This window comes from Acomys minous (assembly GCF_964271855.1).
Source record: "Acomys minous genome assembly, chromosome: 13".
Taxonomy (NCBI): Eukaryota; Metazoa; Chordata; class Mammalia; order Rodentia; family Muridae; genus Acomys; species Acomys minous.
In genome coordinates, this window is record NC_140495.1 from 58365127 (window position 1) to 58378625 (window position 13499).

At 49.2% G+C, this 13499-nt stretch overlaps 1 protein-coding gene and 1 long non-coding RNA gene across 2 annotated transcripts in view; one reads left to right on the top strand and one right to left on the bottom strand.

Annotated features, from left to right (window-relative positions):
- The window catches only part of NEURL3 (neuralized E3 ubiquitin protein ligase 3), an 8428-nt gene extending 1967 nt beyond the window's left edge, over positions 1-6461 (top strand). The window contains exons 3-5 of the mRNA XM_084754131.1: positions 2716-3204; positions 3713-3766; positions 5887-6461. Of these exons, the coding sequence (XP_084610257.1) occupies positions 2716-3204; positions 3713-3766; positions 5887-6080 (737 nt within the window). The 3' untranslated portion in view covers positions 6081-6461. The remainder of the gene's footprint in view (positions 1-2715; positions 3205-3712; positions 3767-5886) is intronic.
- On the bottom strand, positions 3211-13259 carry LOC311581666. The gene is made up of 3 exons (XR_014773839.1): positions 13196-13259; positions 4039-4142; positions 3211-3350 (listed from the first exon to the last, which is right to left on the bottom strand). It is a non-coding gene; the product is annotated as an uncharacterized lncRNA (long non-coding RNA).
- Positions 13260-13499: the final 240 nt, after the last annotated feature.

The window sequence follows — 13499 nt, forward strand, 5'->3', positions numbered from 1 at the left end:
AGAGCAGGAGGAGGCTGCAAAGGGCTGAGTGGGTGCCTGGCACCCCAAAGGCCTTGTTGGCTGGAGGAATGGTGATGAAGATGCTGACAGCTGGGAGGCCATCATGGGGCAGGTGGCTGCCCATCCATTCCTAAAATCTCCAGAGCCTTGCTGCAGAGACTAAAATTTGCCCTCATCTGCCCATGGCTGGAGATGACCCTACGGACATGTTTTGTGTGTCATAAACTTCCTAGCAGTCTAGACCCAGGCCAGTAATGACTCCCCTGCCTCCAGCAGTGGGGAACACAAAGGGAGCGTCATTGGAGAGGGTCTTCCACTCACTCTGTCCCATGGAGCCTCAGGATCTGGCCTGACATGGGGCCCAGAAAAAAAAAATGGCATCCTTTTAGAGAGTGCTCTGGACCATGAGCCTGCCCTGCCAACAGACCCGATCAGCGCCCACCTCTGCCGCCCCACAAGCCAGCAGTGGGATCTGTCAGGTTGTTCAGTCAAAGGGTAGGAAGATTTCTGCAAGTCTCTGTGGAAGGAGCCAGGCAGAATGGAGGGGGTGTCTGTCTCTTTAGTGCTCTGTGACCCAGCTCTCAAGCCAGGAAGCTGAGTGTGAAGGAAAGGTGTGGCCCCTGTGGGGGGCAAAGTCCTGAAGGCCTTTGATAGGCTGCAGGGTGAGGTTGGACTTTAGCCCTACTCAACCTGGGTTGTGTGCTGTGAACAACCAACACACGCCATGTGAGAGAGTAAATGTGGAGAGGCCAGGCCTCAAGAGGCCCCTTGCTGCTTGCCCATGGCCATCCCTCCTGGGAGTCATACCCAGGGAGTTGCCCAGAGGTAACTAAAGGTAAGAACACATGGGTCACCTACGGACCCATGGAAGCAGCAGTGTGTCCCCTCAGCTTTCTTCCTGTAACCCAGGACATGAGAACATGGATCGCAAAGGTCACTGGGAAGGCTTCTAAATGAGGATGGAGCTTTGCCTGCTCAAGCTGCCAAGCCAAGGCCAAGGCTTTCTTTCCTTGGGACTCTTGTACCCTCCGAGGCCATCCCTGGGGCAACCCCCCTCCCCATGAACCATCAGCCAGACCCCTGCTTCTCCTCCAGGAAGCGCATGGGGCAGTGAACTGACCTCTCTCTCTCTCCCAGAGCAATCCTTCCAGTCCTCTGTCCCCCAGGCAAACACCCTGCCCATAGCCAGGGAAGATTGGCCACCATTTTGAGATGAGCAATCTAAAGTTCCCAGACCCACAGGGGGTCTGAACGCTTTCCGTTGAAGCTGTAGTGGTTGAGGCTGGGGACCCACGCTGGCCCCATTTCTGCTTCTGTGGTGGACAGACTTGTAGCCTGTGGTTCCCAGGAGAGCACATCCTGTTTCTCTGGGTAGCGGGGTTGCAGGCAACTGTCTCCAGCATCCATCCTGGTCCAGTATTATCTCTCAAGTCTCTAGCCAACCCTACTCTTGAGACCCTCACATCAGTGGTAGCTGTGACCCAGCTAAGGGACGGGGTGGGCTTTGGCTGGTAGCACCAGGAGCCGTCAGTCCTATGTCTGGCTCTGCTGTCAGGCCTGTGGTCTACAAATGGAACAGGGAACAGGCAGTTGGTGGGGGAGGGGGTCTCTCCTGGGCCTGACTCAAGTTCAGATTGAGTTCATCTTTCTTTTTCAGCCAGCTTCCCCTCCTCACCCCAGCCCCCCTCCCCCTACACCCTTAAAGAGGAAATGCAGGTCTCACACACACTTAAAGAGGAAATGCAGGTCTCACACACACACACACTTGAAGAGGAAAGGCAGGTCCCCGAGATCTAATCAACTAGGCCAGGAAACTCCAGCTCTCCCTCCTGGCTGCCAAAGTGCCTTTCTGCAGGAAGTCCCTTGGTCCCAAAGCCCACTTCAGGCCTTGGCTGAACATAGGCACCTACTGCTCTCAGCTTGCACCCCTGTCCTGTGGGAAACTGCTGTGTCCCCTTCTCTTCCGGGATCAGGAAATCACCTTCAGTCAGGGAGCGCTGACACAGCTCTCCTGTAGGAGAAAGTGGTCAGATAAGCAGAGAGGAAAGCAAGGCTCCTCCAGGCGAGAGACTTGACGATGCATTGAAATGGCTCAGCGGGTAGAGGTGCTTGCCAAGCTGAAAGACTTAGTTCAGTCCCCTAAACCGGCAAGGTAGAAGAGAACTGACTCCTCCTGCAAATTGCCCTCTGACCTCCACCGATGTGTCCTGGTACTTGTGCACTCAATAAAGCGATAAGTGTTAGAAGATAAAAACAATAAACTTTATCTGAGTTCATATGCCTAAGTCTTTGGTTTGGTTTTGTTTAACAAGAATTCACTGTCTACGTATCTCAGGCTGGGCTAGCCTGGAACCTCTTCTGTAGCCCAGGCAGGCCTGGAACTTGTCTTCACCTCCACAGTGCTGGAATTACAGCGCCACCACACGAACACAGCTCAGGGATGAATTCAGAGGAGAGTCACGCGTAGGTTCTTTTAATTTTCATGCCAGGCAGAAGTGGGGAACTGCGGTTGGGGTCCAGGGAGGTTAATAGATCCAGGCAGGCAGAGTGAGTTACCCAACCTGCTTTGAGCAGGTTCCTGGGCCTTGTAGGAAGAGGGCAGAGGAAATGGTCCACTGGAGGAGGCCAGGGTGGCCCCAAGGTGCTGGGTGTTCCCTGGAGAGCTGGTAGGATAGAATGGGTCCTTACTGACAGGCTCCCCGCTCTGCCCCACAGATGCCGACGTGCCCCGCGAGGCCCTGAGTTTCCACGGGGACGCCACGGGTGCGCAGGTGCATCTGGATGACCTGAGAAGCACAGCGCGCAGGCGCTCTACATTCCACGATGGCATCGTGTTTAGCCAGCGGCCCGTGTGGCCTGGTGAGCGTGTAGCGCTGCGGGTGCTGCGACACGAGGACGGCTGGTGCGGTGGCCTCCGAGTGGGCTTCACGCGCCTGGACCCTGCACAGGTGGCAGCTTCCTGCCTGCCGCCCTTCGTGTGCCCTGACCTGGAGGAGCAGAGCCCCACGTGGGCAGCGCTGCTCCCAGAGGGCTGCGTTCGTGCGGGGAATGTGGTCTGCTTTTGGGTGAACCGTAGAGGCTGGCTCTTCGCCAAAGTCAACGCTGGCCGCCCCCTCCTGCTTCGCAAAGACGTGCTGGTCCAGGGCGCCCCACTCTGGGCGGTGATGGATGTGTACGGGACCACGAAAGCCATTGAGCTGCTGGGTGAGACAATCTGTGGGGTCCGAAGTACTGTGGTCCTGGAGTGTGTGGCATGCAGACAGTTATAGGAGGCTCCACACACCTGTCTGGAGGCCTTTATGCTCAGGATGCCATCAGCCTATGGCTGGGTCCTAGTGTAGGGATGGGCGCTGGAGACACAAATGGGCAAAGGCCATAGCCTCGTCCCTGAAGGATGATATGACACGACCAGTGCTCTAAACAATGTTACAAGGCTGGTCGTCTTTCACAAAGGAGGAAGCATTTGGATGAGGCCTTGCAGTTTAAGTAGTTCACCCATACTAAGGCGACAAGTAAAAATAAACAAAACCGACAAAAGCTGTGAGAGCTGCCAGCTGGGTTCTTAACATGATAAGGGGACCAGCAGTGAAGAAGGGAGCTTGATTCTTCAGGGTAGCATGCTTGTGTGTGCATATCCATTTGTGCATGTGTGTGCATATGCGTGGATTCTTGGAGCTGCTGCCCTAGCTCTGAACCTTCCTTTCTGCCTTAGATCCCAAAGCCAATGCCTGGATCACCAGTGGGGAGGCTATGCCAGAGTCTGAAGGTGAGTGCAGCCCGGGTGGCCAGGAAGTGTGACCAGTTCACCCACAGGTTTTGGGCCAGCTTACTGCGGCTAGAGATCCAGAAACAACGCAACGTTTCTGCCTTCAATTCTGAGAATATTTTCATGAGCCAATGCCTCCCTGCACCCCCCAAACAGTCTCCTGTAGCCTAATCTACCCTCAAACTTGTTCCAAATGCTGGGATTGCAGCCTAGTTCAATCGCCTCTTTTTCTTTAAAAAATTTCTTACAAAACATATACATCACATATGCACCTGGTGTTTTCGGAGACCGTAAGAGGGAGTTGGATCCTCTGGAGCTGGAGTTGCAGACTGTCGTAAGCTTGCCACATAGACTCCGGAAATTAAACTTGGTTTCTCTGTGAAAAGCAACACATGATTGAAATTGCTGAGCAGGCGGGTGTGGTGGTGCATGCCTTTAGTCCTAGCGCTGAGGAAGCAGAGGCCAGCAGATCTCTGTGAGTTCAAGACCAGCCTGGTTTACAGAGAGAGTTCCAGGACACCAAGGCTACACAAAGAAACTCTGTCCTGGAAAAACCAAAGGAGGAGAAAGAGGAAGAGGAGGAGGAGAAAGAGGAAGAGGAGGAGGAGGAAGAGGGAGAGGAAGAGAAGGAGAAGAAGGAAAAGAGGAGAAAAGCATGTGGCCAGCTAGAGTGATAGTTCAGTTGGTAAAATGCCTGCTTGGTCTAAGCTGAATCCTCAGAACCCATGTGAACAGACAGGCACCTGCTGGGAATGTGGAGACAGGGCAATCCTGGGATTTGCTGGCTACATTGCCAGCCAGTGTAGCCAATCAGTGAACTCAAGGTTCAGTGAGAGAACTTGTATCAAAAACCAAGGTAGACCGTGATGGAGGAAAGTTCCTGACATCTACAAAGCAAACACACATGCACGCACACACACACACACACACACACACACACACACACACACACACACACACTGCTGGGGATTCAGCTCAGTGGATGAGTGCTTGATTAGCATGCACAAAGTTCTAGGTTGATTTCCACCACTGAATAAAACCAGTAGTGACAAATGTGGGGACAAGGGGGTCAGAAGGTCAAGGTTATCTTCAGTTACATATAGTGTATTTGAAGCCATTCTAGGCTAAATGAGACCTTTGTTTCAAAAAAGAGAGTAAAAAAGTAGAGTAGGTCTAGAGCCTAGTGTGTGCCAAGTCCTAGCTTTAGATTCAGTCCCCAGTATGAGAGAGAGCGAGAGAACGAGAGAGAGAGAGAGAGAGAGAGAGAGAGAGAGAGAGAGAGAGAGAGAGAGAGAGAAACTAAACCAAAATCTATCTCTACATGAATTGTAAAGCGTCCTGGCTGGTAGTGGTGCACACCCTTAGTCCCAGCACTCGGGAGGCAGAGGCAGGAAGATCTCTGAATTCCAGGACAGTTAGGACTACACAGAGAAACCCTGTCTCAAAAAACAAAACAAAACAACAACCAAAAAACCAAACCCAAACAAAACCAACCAACCAACCAAAAAAACCCAAAACAACAACAAAAAACAACCCCCACAAGCTTTACCAAATAAATAGACCATAAGCAACAAAACAACAACAAAACTTGCTAGACTCACCTACTATCTGTGGGTGGATTTCTTCCCAGGAGAAGGAATGTGTGGCCTTTATTTTCCTTGTACCCACAGGAGAGTTTTGTTGTGTCTCTGTACCCTCAGAGGATATAGTCCACAAGGCTCGTTATAGCCAGAACCCAGCCAGTGGCCTGTGAGCTATTGTTTCTTCCTGTTCCTGCCTACGCTGAACTTGCATTTATAAATCCATCATAGGAACTGATCAATGATGGCAACTAATAATAAAATAGAGCAGCTATAACACCATTCAGTAATAACAATTATTTAGTACTCATGATTTTTTTTCTAGATCTACTTGATAGTTCCATAGGCAGCTGAAACTGGGAGGCAACAGCTTGGAAAAGGGGCTGTGTGTACTGTGTAGGTTTTCATGTGAGTGCACTGAGTGGATTCTCACAGGACACAGTTCCTTGGTACACTGAGCTTTCCTGTCCCGTAGGAAGAGCATGAGTAAGGTGGCCTACCCTCTACGTGCGCCCTGACACATGCTATCTCTTTTTCCAGTCACATCAGGAGAGGAGTGTGTGATCTGCTTCCACAACACTGCCAATACCCGCCTCATCCCGTGCGGCCACTCACACTTCTGCAGCTCCTGTGCCTGGCATGTCTTCAAAGACACGGCCAGGTGCCCCATGTGTCGCTGGCAGATTGAGGAGGTGGCTGTGGAGCCTTCACAGAAGACTGGGGAAGGCTCCTGAGAAGACAGGCCTTCCGGAGTGGGTGCAGGTGGGACCTGGCTCTGAGGCAGACCCCTACAAAAGGAGAAACCTCTGTCTGGACATGGGCCAACCAGCCTATGAATGGGCTACCATGCCTGATCTTGGGTCAGCAAGCCTTGTTAGCCATGAGGGAAGCTCAGAGACCCTTTCCTCAGCCAGAAGGTTCCGTAGAGGCTGATATGGCAAAGAGAAATCTCTGTGGCCACTTTGGGAAGTCCCACAGCATGACGAGGCAGCCTGAGCATCCTGCTATAGTGGAGGACATGAAGGAATCTGTCTGTGTCTGGCACAAGCAGCAGAGGCAGGGATGGAGACCATGGTGATTTGTGAGATAGCCAAATAAAGTGTGTTTTGTAGTGATGTCTCCTTTGCTGTACTCAGTGGGAGGAGGTGGCTCCCTGGAATGGATGAGATGCCAAGGCATTTGGGGATGTGCTGCCCCACTCCCTCACCCCCACCCCCCAACGCCACTGGTTTTCCAGTAAAGGACTTGATGGGCTCTGGGTGCACACCAGTTCCCGGACTCTGTTCACTGAACATACCAGGGATTGGGTCAACCTTCTTAGCTTCCCTGTCTCAACCAGACCTTGTCCTTCCAGCTCGATTCTGGGGACTTCAGGAGGCTCTGAGGACTGATGGAAGGCAGGTGTATTAATGGCAAGGAAGCCCCAACCTGGGGCTCTCTTTATGGGGGAACCCCAGCCCCTGGTATATTTGTTGAATGCAACTAGTTTAGAGTGTTTAAGCTGAGACTGGGGGAGGAAACACTTGAAAAGAGTAGCTGGGAGATGAGATTTGTGTTGCAGATTTTAGGACGTCTCTGATGTGGTATACCTTAGCCTTCAGACTTCCCTTCAGCCTGAAGGCATCTCAAGCACTGATAATTATACTGAGTTTCTCTCTCTCTCTCTCTCTCTCTCTCTCTCTCTCTCTCTCTCTCTCTCTCTCTCTCTCTCTCTCCCTCTCCCTCCCCTCTCTCTCTTCTGAGACAGGGTTTCTCTGTGTAGCCCTGGCTTTGTAGACCTGGCTGGCCTTGAACTCACAGAGATCCACCTGCCTCTGCCTCCCGAGTGCTGGGATTAAAGGCGTGCGCCACTATGTCTGGCCTATACTGAGTTCTTAATTCCCGCCACTCTGAAGAAGCAGCTGCGTTGGGTGTTGGCTAACCCCTTGTCTGTGGGATGGCCTGGGTCTCTTGAATCAAGTGGAGGCATCTTGTTCGACGCCAATCCTTATGTAGACAATTCAGGGTGTAACAGCAGCTGCTTTAGAAGCAAGAACATAAGAAAAGGATGTAATGTCTTGTGTTTAAGGGCTTCAGGGTAGAGTGGGGGCAGGGTGGCCTCTGTCACTGCTCCGCTGTCTTGTTCCTGTCTGGCTTGGTAATCTCACACTACGCAATGAGCCTTCTTATTTAGCCTTCTAATTTTTCCAGACCTTTCCATGTTAATCTTTCTCTTCTCACGGCTACATATGTAGCAGCCGGCAGTTTATACCATGGGCCCCTCTCCCTGACTTCCTGTAGAGACCCAGCTCCCAGTCAATTCCCTTCACTCCCCCATCAAATCACTGGGCACATGTAGTTGCTCCCCTCTGTTCCCAGTTATAAACTGTCAGGAATGACCTAAACAAATCTATCTGTCCACCAGGAAACTATGTAGGAAACACCTCAGGAACCAAAAACTCTGGTAAGAGGGAAAGAAGTGGATCAAACTGAGGACGGATGTGGGGCCTTCTCATCAATTCACCCCAGTTCATGCTGGAGATAACCTGGGTGCCTCACACAAGAGCACACAGAAAAAAAGTCCAAGTGTCTCAGTGCGAAGGGTTCACAAGCCAGGCTAGTGACACACCGGGCCAGCATGGATCCCATCTTTTACCATTGACATAGGCAGTGACTTCACAATCCAACCAGACTGATTGAGCGGAGTGAAGGGGGCAAGGTCAGGAGCCAAGTCCTCACCAGGTGAAGTACTTTTAGCTTTAGGAAAAAAAAAAAATCTCACAACAGGGCACTGGTGACGGGCTGAGGAAAGGATTCCGCCCAGGTGTACACACTGAAGCAGGGAGTTAGCTCACTATGCACGGTAGCAAAGGACGAGCCGCTCGAAGAACTCTTTACACCCAGTTTTATGAACTCGCAGCAGAGGAGGTCAGTGATGTGACCTCCCGCCGAACAGTGAGTCATGGAAGGCTCTTCCCAGGGACAGGAGCAGGGAAGAGCTGAAAACTTGGAGCAGAGAAGGCAGGCAAAGCTGCCAGCTCAGGGCAGGCAGCCTCTGTATCCAGAGTGTGGCTTCCTCTGCCAGCAACCACTGTCAAGATTGGTTTCAACCATCAACTTGCAGACTCTGGAATCTTCTGGAAAGGGAGGCTCAGTGGGTGAGTGTCTACTACTGTAGGCTGGCCTGGGGGCATGCCTGTGAAGAATGTTCCTGATTGGCTTAACAGAGTCTGGAACCCTCCTTGATGGTGGCTGGCACCATTTCATGAGCTGGGCCACTAGCCCAGTGGTTCTCAACCTTCCTAATGCTGCAACCCTTTAATGCGGTTCCTCATGATGTGGTGAGCCCCAACCATCAAATTATTTCGCTGCTACCTCGTAACTGTAATTTTGCTACAGTTATGAATCATACTGTAGATATCTGAACTGGAGGCTATCTGATATGTAACCCCTGGGGGTTTGGCACCTACAGGTTGAGAATGCTGGTCTAGACTGAAAAGGAGAGAGCGCACCAGCTCAGGGATGCAAAGGAAGCTGAGCTGTCCCTCACCGGTCAAGGTTCAACCGCAAAATCCAGTTGCTAACACGTAAGATGAGGAAAAAAAAAACCAACCAAAAAAACCCTTAAAGTACAAGTTTGTTTTTTTTTTCTGTGTGACTAAGGAGGAAGTAGGGTCAGGAAACGGTGGCTTAAAGCCAGTCAGAAGCTGAAAAACAACTTGTGGTTTGGTAAGGGAGGGAGCAGGGCGTGCTTTAAAAGAACAGATAATTGTTCATTGCATCTGAAAGGGCGACTGGAAAAGAAACCTATATAAAATTGTCGAAATCAGTAAACTAATGTATTGAATGCTGAGACCCAGTCATTTTCCTCCCATCTTCCATGAGGCTGAGGTGCCTTGGGGTGGGAGAGATGGAGAAGCAGTTAAGCCACTTGTTGCTTTTGCAGAGGACCTAGGTTTGATACCCAGCACCCACACAGTGACACAACTGTCACTTGTTGTCAGCTGTAACTCCACTTCCAGGCTATCTGATGCCCTCTCCTGTCCTTTGTGAGAACCACACACATGCCTATGGTACATACGTGCAGCCAAAACACTAATATACATAAAATAAAATAAACCTTTAAAAAAAGACTCAGATATCTGTCTATAATTACAACTCCAAGTAGAAGACTGAAGGAGTATTTTCTAGAATACTAGCAGTTCAAAAGAAAACATCTGAAGACACTGACACCGAGTTATTCCCTGAGACCGCCCAGCCTGGTCCCTTTAAGTCTTGCTTCTCAGGGCTTCGAGCTGGAGTGGCTTGCTTATGCTCTAGTCTTAATTCCAAGCTGATATCCAAGAATTCACAGACATCTCAGGAAACCTCTAAATAAGGAGTAAGGAGGTACGAGTTGAAGCCAGTTCCAGTAACACGAGCACGGGTGGCGAGCCAGAGGCAAGCATGGGCTATGTGGTGAGTTCTTCTCTCAAAAACAGAAATAACAGCAGCAGAAGAGAGAGAAAACAGACAGGAGGACATGGCCACCCACGTCAGGGCTGATGTAGTTCCTTTGAGACACTCCCCTGCTTACTATGTAGTTTTAGCCCAGTAAAACCAGCCTAGGTTAAGGCTGGCATGGTGGCGCACGCCTTTGGGTGCACTTGGGAGGCAGAGGTAGGTCAATCACTGTGAGTTCAAGGCCAGTCTGGTCTACAAAGTGAGTCCAGAAGAGCCAAGGCTACACAGAGAAATTCTTTCTTGAACACCACTGCTCCCCCCCCCCCAAAAAAAAACCCAGCCTAGGTTTAAAACATTTTAAGTAAAAAAATGCACCAAGTCCATCTGGCCTACTAAACATCCTAGTTTGCAACACAGTTTGCAAGTTGGGGCAGACTCCTAGGAGAACCAATCCACCTCCCAAGAGAGACATTAATCCGTTCTCAATCCCTGTGGCCAGCATCTCCCACAAGGCCCTACCTCCTAACGGCAATCTATAGCCTGTGAGTGTTGGAAGGGACAACCCACAGGCACACCATAGCAGCCTAAAAATGGCCAACAGGGATCTGAAAAAGAGTTCAACTTCACTAGTGACAGGAAGATGCAAGCCCAAACCACAGCGAAATGTCAGCTCACACCTGTAGAAATGACCATTATCACAGAAACTGAGAACTGTTGTGAGGATATGAAGAAATGAGAACTCTTTTTTTTTTTTTTTTTTAAAGAAATGAGAACTCTTAGTCATTGTCTCTGGGGTGTAAATACTATAGAGGTTCCTCAAAGAATGAAAAATAAAACAGCCACATGACCCAGCAGTTCTACTGGGCCCATATCCAAACCAGTAAGCCAGATTTGGAAGGTTTTTCTCCCGCCCACTGCAGTGTTTACTACAGCACCGTTCACAGTAGCCAAAATCCAGGGGCAACTTAAATGCCCAGTTGACAAGTGAGTGGATAAATCAAAGGTGATGGAGGTGGGATATTATGCAACCTTAATAGAGGAAGAATCTCTTTGCACGCTGAGTGAAATAAGCCAGACTGAGTCAAATAATTCCCAAGTCAGAAGGCTCTGGAAAGCTAATGCACAGCAGGTGGCTAGTCAGCCAATGGGGGCTGTGCGATTAGGATTTGCCCAGGGACCAAAATTGGCAACTATGAGAAACAGTAGAGAGGCTAGTCAGCTTGACTGTGATGATCATTTTGTGATACAAACACATTCCAAAACATCACACCTTAAAAGGATACAATTTTTACCTGTCAATCATAGTTCAGTAAGGCTGAAACAGAATAAAGATACATAGTTTTAGCAGCTGAGTTGGGAGGTCTGACTTGAGATCCAAGACACTGTAGCCTGCCAGTCCTGGGGAGAAGGGTCAACATGGCCTTGGTTGGTTAGTGTGGAGGTGGGGTTGGGTTGAGATGACAAAATACCATGAGGTGCCAGGATTTAAAAGATGATGGCCAGCACGTAGGGGAAGCAGCAGCAGTCGGATCTCTGTGAATTCAAGCCTATCTTGGACAAGCAAGGTTACACAGAGAAACCCCGTGTTTAAAAAAAAAAAATGGAACTGCAGTAGTAATATTGAGTAATATCGATCGTCTTTCCAGATAGATTATCCCTAAGAACACGTAGGGGGTTGAGACATCTACACCATGGTCAGCTTCTCACATAAGCAGAACCGCTGGCCCTCTGGGGAAAGTCCCGCATGCTGTAGATGGTGGCCTAACTAAGCAAGTTCATCACCTTCCCCCATCCTTGTCATGGAAACAAAGCCTCTGGAAGTGGGACCTGTGACAGGGAAAATAAAGAAAATGAATGGGCCCGGGCACTTGTGTGCCTGGAGAGCTGCTCCCGAGAATAGAATAGAGTTGGTTAAACGCCAGCTACTCAGACAGGAAGCCTGTCATCCAAACACTGGCCTTTCTTTCTGAGGCTTCTCGGGGAGGGGGGCAAAGGCTCAGGTTTTGTTCAGTGGGAAAGTGAGACGGATAGAGGCTTTAGCTGCCTGGAAAAAGGCATGGAAGTGAGCTTATAGCTTGTTTGGTTTCAGGCTGCCTTCTTTTTAATGGCTAGTTTACAGGAAGAAAAACTATCTTACTTGGCTGCAGCAGAGACCTGGTGCCTCTAGCGATGGCATCACTGGGGAGCAAATCTGAAGATGATGTAATGTTTTGTTGTTATTTTGTGGTTCTTCAAGACAAGGTTTCTCTGTACAGTCCTCTTCTAAGCTGGAACTCACTCTGTAGACCAGGCTGGCCCCGAACTCACAGAGATCCACCTGCTTCTGCCTTTCATGTGCTGGGATTAAAGGCATGCGCCACCACTGCCCAGCTGTGAGTTTTTGTTGTTTTGTTTGGTATTTATGTAATAGTTTAAACCAGAAGATGATGTAACAGTTTAAATTGGTTTCAAGCCTCAGCTTCCTTAGTGTTGGCATTACAGGATGCATTACCACTTTCAGGTTTTTAAAAAATATTTTTTTATGTTTTCCTCTAGTTCTTTTTTTCCCTCCTCCTCTTGCTCTTCTTCCTCTTCCTCCTTCTCCTCCTCCTTCACAGTAAAAGTGTTTCTTAAGAAAATGGAAACTGCCAGGCATGGTGGTGCACACCTTTAATCCCAGAACTTGGGAGGCAGAGGCAGGCGGATCACTGTGAGTTTGAGGCCAGCCTGGTCTACAGAGTGAGTCTGGGACAGCCAAAGCTACACAAAGAGACCCTGTCTGTCTCAGAAAAACAAACAAACAAAGAAACAAAGAAACAAACAAAAAGGGAAACTGCACTTGGGAGGCAGAGGTCAGTGGATCTCTTTGAGTTTGAGGCTAGCCTGGTCTACAAAGAGAGTCCAGGACGGCTAGAGCTCTGTTACACAGAGAAACCCTGTCTTGAAAAAAAAAAAAAAAAAAGAAAGAAAGAAAAGAAAAGAAAAAGAAAATGGAAACTGGGCACTGGGTGTGGTGTGGCACACGCCTGTAATCCCAGCACTCAGGAGGCAGAGGTAAGTGGATCACTGTGAATTTGAGGCCAGCCTGGTCTACAAAGCAAGTCCAAGACAACCAAGTCTACACAGAGGAAACCTTGTCTTGAAAAACTTAAAAAAGAAAAAAAAGAAAGAAAGAAAGAAAGAAGAAAATGGAAACTGAGCTAGCAAGATGGTTCAGGTAAAAGTACTTTTTTCAAAGCCTGTGACCTGAATTTGATCACTAATTCCACAGTGGAAGGACAGAACTGATTCCTAAAAGTTATCCTCAGACTTTTACATGTCCATCATAGCACATGAACACACACACACACACACACACACACACACACACACACACACATGCACATACACTGATAAATAAAAGTTTAAAAAGGTATTGATTGAACAAAGAAAAACGTGTAATCCTTACCCAATACAACACAAACTTAGCACACACTGTGGCCTAGCAGTTCCAGAGGGTCGCTATGGTGAGGAGATTATGGAATGAAAGCAAATAAGAGCATGTGGAAGAATACCTTCCAGAATGTTCCAGGAGGAGCTCTGTGACAGGGATGCACTTGGGAACAAGCTGATTATTCTCACCAGAAGGTAAATGCTTATATCAACTGCAATTTCCTGCATTGTACATGGTGCCATGCTACAAGGATTAATGGCATTTCCCCCTTTTCTTCTTTTCTTTCTTTCTTCCTTCCTTTCTTTTTTCTTTTTTTGTA